The following is a 9,012-nucleotide window of genomic DNA, read 5'->3' on the forward strand; positions in this document are numbered from 1 at the left end:
CATGGGGTTACACGTTTTACCTCACCTTTAGGGCCTGCTGGGACTTGAGTCTTGTTATAGGTCTAGAAGCAGAGAGAGGGGGTAGGGGTAGGTCCTGAGGAGCATCAGGAGTGTCTTTCAAGTAAACTTCCTCAGGCTTTATGCGTTCCATTAGACTTTCCTCAGGCAATGCAGGGTTAATCTCTCCTCAGACTGGGGTTGGAGAGGCTTCTTCTACTAGTAAAGATGACTCCTGCGACTTCAGGAGTGTTCCTAGTTTCATCAGCCCCCCCCCCCCACACACACACACCCGTCATGTTACCGTCCCATCTTTAGGATCCATTCCTTACCAATCAATGCCTTTACTTTAATGATAGATATACGTTGAGTTTAGGAATTCAAGATCCATTGTAATTCAGCCATAGGATGAGATTCTCATAGGACAAGATTTTGGGTTTTGTTTTCAGCAATCTCAACCCTGTGGCTAAAGGAGATAAGGTATCACTTTCAGGGCAGGCATAGAAATTTTCAGGTCATTTATGAAGTCCTTGAGCAAGGAATTCGAATCTCTGAGCTCATCCTTTTTCTTTTCCCACCTTGTCTAGTGACATTAGGAACAACCAACAAATCTCATTATATTCTTTAGTTTCACAAAAATGTTTTAAGGTATCGTATAAATGCCTTCCAGATCCTTGCCTCTTAGGAGTATTTTATTAGGAGTATCCAATAGTGATATTTTGTGTATCTCTATTGCCACATCAGACCATGGACTATCAGCGTGCTCTTTACTATTGCAAATAGTTATTAGTGTCTAAATATAATCAAATTAGAGAGCCAACGGCAGAACCCCACAACCAATTCAGAAAACTCATCCTTAAGATTCTATTCTCTAGAAACAGTTCTGGTGCCAAAATCTGCATGAGTCAGGGTTCTGAAGAGAAACAGGACCAGTAGGATGCATGAATGTGTGGGCGTGTGTGCGTGTGCGTGTGTGTGTGTGGGGGGGGAGTGTGTGCGCTCGCACGGGCATAGAGACAGACAGAATGACAGAGAGAGAGAGAGAGAGACAGAGAGACAGAGACAGAGAGAATTTATTTCAAGGAACTGACTCATGCAGTTATGGAGGCTGGCAAGTCCAAAATCTAGAGGATTGTCCGGCAGACTAGAAACTAGAGACCCACAGAAGAGCCAACTTTGCAGCTCAGGTCCAAAGGCCATCTGCTGCAGAATTCCCTCTTGCTCCAGAGAGGTCAACCTTTTGATATGTTCAGGGCTTCACTTGCTTGGATGAGGCCCAGTCACAGTATAGAGGGCAATGTGCTTCACTGAAAGTTCACAGACTTAAAATTTATTCTCATCCAAAAACACTCTAACAGAATCATCGACAATAATGTGTTTTTTAAGAGAATAAAGGGGGGGGAGGGAGGGACAGACAGACAGACTGACATTGGGAGGGGGAGGGGCAGAAAGAGAGGGATAATCTTAAGCAGGCCCCACATCCAGCATGGAGCCCGACGTGGGGCTTGATCTTACAACCCTGAGATCATGACCTGAGCTGAAACCAAAAGTCAGACGCTTAACCAACTGAGCCATCCAGGCGCCCCCATAATAATATTTGACCACATATCTAGGCACTGTGGCACAGTCACATTGACACATAAAATTAACCATTATGCTTTACTGTTTCTGTGCTTCTTTCACTCTCTCTTCCTCTCTTTGTAAAACATAGAGTATTTCACGGCAAAATGTTCATAGCTTTTGGCTTACACATATTTTTTTTTTCACATAAAGTATTCTATGTAATTGCCACTACACCCTATGAACTGGCTAGGGAGAGCATTTATATTGCCTCTTCACATGCCAGAAGACTACATCTCAGAGAAGTGAGGTGACTTGCTCAAGACTAAACAGCCAACATTTGGCCATTCCAGGAGTCAAACCCAGATCTTCTGACTTAAGATTCCTGGCTCTTTCTAACAATTTTAATTCCCAAAACCTCCGCTGAGAGTGCACTGAAAACTGCAACACTGCCCATATTTTCAACCACTTATTGATTGACACCCATGGTATCTCTGGAGACACCTTGGTTTCTATGATGTATCATTTGCAGGGTGTGGGGCAAGGGTGGACATTCTCAGTGCCATACTCTAGATTATCTTTTGTTATTTCTGCATGTATTATATTAGTTTTATGCTGCCTTGGACAGTTAACGGCACTCGGGAGACACTGGAACTAATGGTACGGTTCTGGAAGGAGTAAGATGGGTAGGGTTCTCTTTTCCATTTAGCCGTTTAACTTTTGAACAGGAATCGCCAGTGCATCGGTAAGAGGGTGGGGCTGGAGCATTACCCTCCCTTCCTTAGGCCGCCAGCTTGTTTACTCCTCACAGTAGATAACCCTTTATAATGGGCCTGGATGGACTTTGCTGTCTTGGATTCGGGACCATTTTGTGACTGAAACAGCAGACAAGGATTTTATTTTTAAATGATAATCCTTTTAGGGGCTCCTGAGTTGGCTCAGTTGGTTGAGCATCTGACTCTTGATTTTGGCTCAGGTCAGGATCTCAGGGTCATGAGACTGAGCCCTGCATAGGGCTTTGCACTCAGCGGGGAGTCTGAGATTCTCTCTCTCCCTCTCCAATCCACCTGACATACGTTCGTGCTCCCCCTCTGAAATAAATGTATCAATCTTAAAAAAAAATGATAAGTGGAATGAAAAGTACACCTTTTAAATGATAATTTAACGCTGAATTAACTTCCATTTCATTGACAGCTTTTTTTTTGAAACATTTTATTTATTTATTCTTGAGAGACGGGGTGGGGGGGAGAGTGAGAGAGAGACAGAGACAGAGACAGAGACATAGGCAGAAGAAGCAGGTTCCATACAAGGAGCATGATGTGGGACTGCATCCCGCGGCTCCAGGATCAAGCCCTGAGCCAAAGGCAGAAGCTTAACCGCTGAGCCACCCAGGTGTCCCTCACTGACAGCTTTTTATTTTATTTTTTTTTTTTATTTTATTTTTTTTTGACAGCTTTTTAATAATAGGAATAAATGATATGCTTCACAGGATGGTTGGAGCGAAGTGCAGAATAAATAGACAGAACCTCATGATTTCAATGAAAATACTGCAATGGTCTCAGCAAATTGACCTTAGAGTTGAATTTGTAATTCATATGATCTTAATTTGTTATTCACAAAGCCTTTCTCCTTGCATAAAATACACAGGGACCAGGAAACTTTCGTAGAGCTCTGTGATGGCTCCAAAGCACTTTCCTGATTATCATGCAAACAACAACAGGAGATTCAAGAGGGCATATTCAGTCCAACTCAGTGAATCTCATTGGCATCTTTGTGTCTGGTGCTGTGCTACTGACTGTAAGGAATTCAAGGATGTAGCCACTTGAGGGGAAGGCATATATTTCATCACAACCACACATTTGTGGTGGCCCTTTATACAGCCAGCACTGTTCCAAGCACCATCGTACTTAGAGAGGAAACCGAGAGGGTTTATGGGTTCCCTCTTTTTTTTTTTTTTAAGATTTATGCATTTATTTGAGAGAGAGAGAGAGAGAGAGAGCGCAAAGGGAGGGGCAGGGAGAGGGGCAGAGTGAGAAGGAGAGCAAGAATCCCAAGCAGACTCCCTGCTGAGTGCAGAGCCCAACGTGGAGCTGGATCTCAGGAGCCTGAGATCATGACCTGAGCCGAAATCATGTGCCAGACGCTCAAGTGACTGAGCCACTCAGGTGACTCTAAAGTGTTCACTCTTTAGTGAACTTTGGTGAGCTTAGAATCTAGTTGGGAGTAATAGTGAGACAGAAAGCCTTACACGTTTGGGAAGAAGTAGAGTAGCCATTAACCATTGGGTTGTAAGTGCAACTAGGTTTCCAAGAAGAGGGAGATTGAGGTCGACTGGTACCTTTGGAAAGGGAGCCGGAAGGGATTGCAAAACTGAGACTCGGAGGGCAGATAGGATTTATACAGACAGAGGAGAGGAGAGAAGGTATTTCTAGGAGAATGAGAAAAAAGTGAGCATGGGCACAGAGACAGGAATGAGCATGGCAAATAGGGGAAGCATCAAGAAGAGCTCCCAGGACATGAAAGAAAGAATTGTTGACAGTATCATAGAACTGGCCTCATGGGGCTGTGGAGTACACAGTGGACTAAGAACCAGAGGTATTGTTCTGGTTCCGCCCTTACTACATGGGTGGCCCTAGTTAGGTCAGTTAGATGCTTTGTGCCCTGGTGCCCTGATTTACTCATGGTCATGTGAAGCTACTGACAGTAGCCTGCTGCTCTCTCATGCTCATTGTAAAAACCACAAGAGATGATGCCTGAAAAAAGTGTTTGTTTTTTTTAATAGTAAAATAAAAAAGAAGACCCCTTCTTCCATTTTGTATTATACCAGCATGGTGAAGAAATGGCTCCTGAGTCTACAGTAGGGTTTGTTTTCTAGTTGGCTGTAGGCAGAAGGTTACTGCATGTGGGGACAGGGGGGTGCTGATTAGTTGATATGAAGGCAATTTTTGCCCCTGGAGAGGGCCAGGTCTGGGAGCCCAGACACAGGGGAGACAGATCATCCATGCAAGAGATGTTTCTTGGGTTCTCTTCTGGGTTGTATGACCTCTCTGAAAGAGGTCCCTGTTCTCTGGCATCGATGAAACAAGTGACAAAACTGTACATGAAGCCCGGTGAGGTATGGTGGAAAGAGACCTGGACTTGGAATGAAATCTATTGGAGATCAGATTTGAGGGTTCATCCGTACTAAACATGTGAACTTAAGCAAGCAACTTGCTATCTCTGGGCCCCAATTCCCTCATCTGTCAAACTGAAGTAAAAAGGTAGACAGGTGTTGACCTGTCCCACTTGCTTACAGAGTGGGTCCTTGCAACGATCAAACACACATGTGAGAGGTTTCTGTAAGCTCTAAAGTGGTAGGCCAACTTGGCTTTCTATTTTTCTTATTAATAAATGAAAACTGAGTTTTCTCACCAGGAGCCATCTACTATTTTAGCCTGCTCTATCATCACTTCTGAAAGGTTATATTTTAGTAGAGCTAGCTGTACCTTACCACCGTATTAACACTGCAGTTAGGCTGAGTTCTTAGGGCTTTTATATAATTAAATCAGAACCCCAATTTAGGATGATCTTCATCACAGTGAAGATCACAGAGTCATAAACCATCCCGCGGGCGGGGGGGGGGGGGTCGGGGGATGGGGGCGGGGGGAGTCTGGATCTGCAGGTACAACACAAGGCAAATGCGCTCAGTGCTATTTTACTCCACCTGATCATTTGCTTTATGTGGGCAAGAAAACAGAGCTCAACAGTTTTCAGAATATCCCAGCTGACGAAAGGGTTTCCCACTCAGCTTCACTACTTTACAACCCTAACACTAGTTGGGATAAACCTACACTAGTTTAGCGTCCTCTGAATACTATCATTCTAGCCGTGGTAGGCTTCCCGGTCCCTCTGCAGGAAAATAAAACGAAACAAACAAACAACCCACCGTGGGCTTCGTGGATTTGGTCTTAATTTCGTGTGGTTGTCATTTTGTCTCAAGTTACACAAAATGCCTCACCCACGTATAGAGCACACAAGGAGTTGGAAGAGAACCAGGGTTTTGTGAGACTATTTAGTGAGTTCCCTTAGAAGGCTGGGAATATCTCTAACCAAGGGAGAGATATGGAAAGTGGGTCCTCTCTTCCCTGCCACCCACTCAAACAAGCAAGAGAGTCTTCAAGAAGACCACTTCCTAGAGCTTCAAATGCATCGCCTCTCCATGAGGGACCAAGAGGTGCTGTGACCTGGCGCCTGGAGCACGAGGCAGAGGCAGAGGCAGAGGTAGAGTGCATCTGCCCCGCCCCGCCCCCATCCTCCCCTCCTCAAGCACCCTCTAGTATCCCACTGAGACGTCACCGTGGCAACCACTGTTTGGTCTGTGTCCTGTTGCCCCAGGAGACCTCAAAGGCCTTTCCAACAGTCTCAGAGTGAAGCCAGAGTGTCCTAGGCCCCGACCCACCCACGACCCTTCCAGAGCGAGGCTCTTGCCTCCAGACCGAGCCCCCCCTCTCCCGCCCCCCAATCACCAAAGACCAAATTTCCCTCAGGTTCTCAGAGAAAGGAGAGCAAGGACAGCTTCATGAGTGAGGTGGGAGAGGTCACCCTTAAGGAGGTGACCGCCTCAGTCTCCCCTCAAGCAGCGCAGAAACTCCTGGTTTCCTTGGGAGGCAGAGATCCTCCCCAGGCCCCAGTTGCAGGCAACCTCAGCGGAGATGCCATTCCCAAGAACACCGCGGCAGCAGGCGCCAAGGGAAAGGTGCCCCAAAAGGTCATCGCCAAGAGGGTTCGAGGTTCCGTCAAGTGGTTTAACGTGAAGAACGGGTACGGTTTCATCAGCAGGCATGATACCCAGGAAGATGTGTTCGTACACCAGACGGCCATCACCCGAAACAATCCTCACAAATACCAACGCAGCGTGGGCGATGGCGAAACAGTCGAGTTCGACGTGGTGCAGGGCGAGCGGGGCACCGAGGCGGCTAACGTGACCGGGCCAGCTGGTGCCCCGGTGCAGGGCAGCCGCTACGCAGCCAACCGCCCCCGCTTCCGCAGGGGCTTCTACATCCGCCGCCGCGCACCGACCCCGCGAGGTCCCAGGGGCGCTGAAGAGGACGTGGACGAAGGTGAGTCCAGTGGCGAAGGCTTCACCGAGGCCCAGGGCCAGAGGCGCCGCCTGCCTGGCGGACCACAAGACCAAAGGCTGCGGCGCTTCCCGGCCTTTCGCAAGGCCTCCGCGGTGTTCCGCCGCCCCTCAATCCTCGCTCCCACCAGCGGCCCGCGGCCCGCCCACCTGCCCGGATCCACCCCAGCCTCAAGGTCCGAGGGCGCCCCGCGGCGGGGGCCTGGCCCCAGCTACCTGCTGAGTCGCCCTAGGGGCCGAGGCACGGCTCCTGGTCCAAGACCCTCAGGGGGCATCTCTGAGGAGCTGGAGGCAGAAGACAAGGAAAGCGGGCGTGAGGGCAGCGGTCCGCAGCAGAAGCCTCCGCCGCGCTATGGATCCCGCCGCCCCAACAACCCACGCCGCCGCCCGCAGCAGGCGCCTGGTGCCCAGGGCCAGGACACCGTGGGAGCAGAAGCCAAGATCGGGAAGAGCCCTGCTGAAACACCCACTTCGGTTGCTTCCGCCATGAAGAGCAGCGGCGCTGAGGAGGAGGACGCCTTGGTCTCGGTTGTCCCCTCTGCCGCCCAGGCCGAGTAGGAAGCAACAGCCTAGCTCTCTCCCCAGGGACTCCCAGGCCTGGGCTGCAGGGGATGTCCCCTTGAGGAGATGATGGCCTTTAATGCAATGCAGTCCAAACATCCACCTTGACTGTTAAATTTGTGCTTTGAGAAAAATAAAAAATACATGCACCTTCCCCAAGGTTTGAGGATAAACTACAAGATCTATCTTTCTAAATTTCCTCTTACCATCTGTATTGGTAATTTCTGTATACACACACACACACACACACACACACACACACACATTCTTTTAAGAGATCTGACCAGGACCACAGCTATTATTCTGTGTCACCAGGGGAATTAAAGTACTTACAAAAATAATTTTTATTTTTAATACAAAAACAGATGATCTGATAGTGAAGATTATTTTACATTGCTGTGTGATATTACTCATCTGGGTGGTCATTTTCTCAATAAATCATTTCATATTGCTTTGATCTGTCGGTGTCTGATTTTTAAAAAATTCGCATCAGCGCATAATGGTACTGAGATAGTCCTTTCAGTCCTGTTTCAGAACCAGTTTTAGCAAACATCATGGCTATTGTTCTGTGTACAAGTCATGAATTTAAGACTAATTGTGGACTTATGGAAGGGAGTTGAACTTCTCAAGGGTGTGCTAAAGGATTAGAATATACACAGAGGGAAGAAGTTCCCCCATCCCATCTTCTTCCCCTGTCGTTTGAGCAATAAACCTGGAGGTTGGGCCCAAATACCCACACTTACTGCTTAGGTGTTCTAGGAGACAAAACTCAAAAAGCTGGGCAAAACACCATGACAGGGTTTTGTTTTGTTTTGTTTTTTAAAAAAGGCTCTCTGGAAGCAGAATTTGCCTCTCTTTTTTGATGGATTTGATCTAATACCATTCAAATATTGAAAAGAAAATGGGCATGAGGGACTGGAGGGTGTGGGGGAAATGGAAAGATGTTGGTCAAGGTGTAAAATCTTCCAGTTGCAAGATAAATAAGTTCTGGGGGCCTAATGTATGGCATGATGACTATAGTTAACCATAATGTGTTGTATACCTGAAATTTGCTGTGAGAGTGGAGCTTTAATGTCCCCACTATGACAACAGCAAAATGATAATTATGAGAAATGAATGATGTCTTAACCTTATTGTGGTAAACATTTCAGGACGTATGCGTCTATCAAATTATCCCATTGTACATCTTAAACTTACACAATATTAATTGTCAGTTATATCTTAATAAAGCTAGAAAAGGGGACGCCTGGGTGGCTCAGCGGTTTAGCACCTGCCTTTGGCTCAGAGTGTGATCCTGGAGTCCCAGGATTGAGTCCCGCATCGGGATCCCTGCATGGAGCCAGCTTCTCCCTCTGCCTATGTCTCTGCCTCCTCTCTCTTTCTCTCTCTCTCTCTCTCTCTCTCTCTCCCTCTCTCCTCTGTGTGTGTCTCATGAATAAATAAATAAAATCTTTAAAACATTATAATAAGTAAAATAAATAAAGCTAGAAAAATCTGAAGAAAATTTAAAAAGAAAAAGGGCATGGAAGCAGGCACAATTTTTATCGTGCATACCACTGGAGCTGAAGAGAAACATCTAGTCCAGATTTTCCATGTGTGCTTCCTGATGGAGTCCATCCAGGGGGGCTGTACAGTATTCCTAGAAGGTTGAGCAGGTGAGTTTCAGCCCACTTCAGCCCCTTCCCCATCAGATAGTGAAGCTGGGCCTGGGAATGCCATCCCCATCTTGGTTTTCCTTTGAATATATGGTGGGATTGGTGGGTAGGTGAGAGGCAGGT

General features: G+C 47.1%; 1 protein-coding gene across 1 annotated transcript; it reads left to right on the plus strand.

The window, feature by feature from the left end:
* The first annotated feature begins 5,917 nt into the window (after positions 1-5,917).
* Positions 5,918-7,231, plus strand: LOC144308897 (Y-box-binding protein 3-like). The gene has a single exon (XM_077889887.1). The coding sequence runs from the start codon at positions 6,116-6,118 to the stop codon at positions 7,229-7,231; it is 1,116 nt and encodes a 371-aa protein (XP_077746013.1). The 5' UTR covers positions 5,918-6,115.
* Positions 7,232-9,012: the final 1,781 nt, after the last annotated feature.

This window comes from Canis aureus, chromosome X (assembly GCF_053574225.1).
Source record: "Canis aureus isolate CA01 chromosome X, VMU_Caureus_v.1.0, whole genome shotgun sequence".
In the NCBI taxonomy this organism is placed as follows: domain Eukaryota; kingdom Metazoa; phylum Chordata; class Mammalia; order Carnivora; family Canidae; genus Canis; species Canis aureus.

Coding starts and splice junctions, on each gene's coding strand:
- LOC144308897 (XM_077889887.1), top strand. CDS start 6,116: ATGAGTGAGGTGGGAGAGGTCACCCTTAAGGAGGTGACCGCCTCAGTC.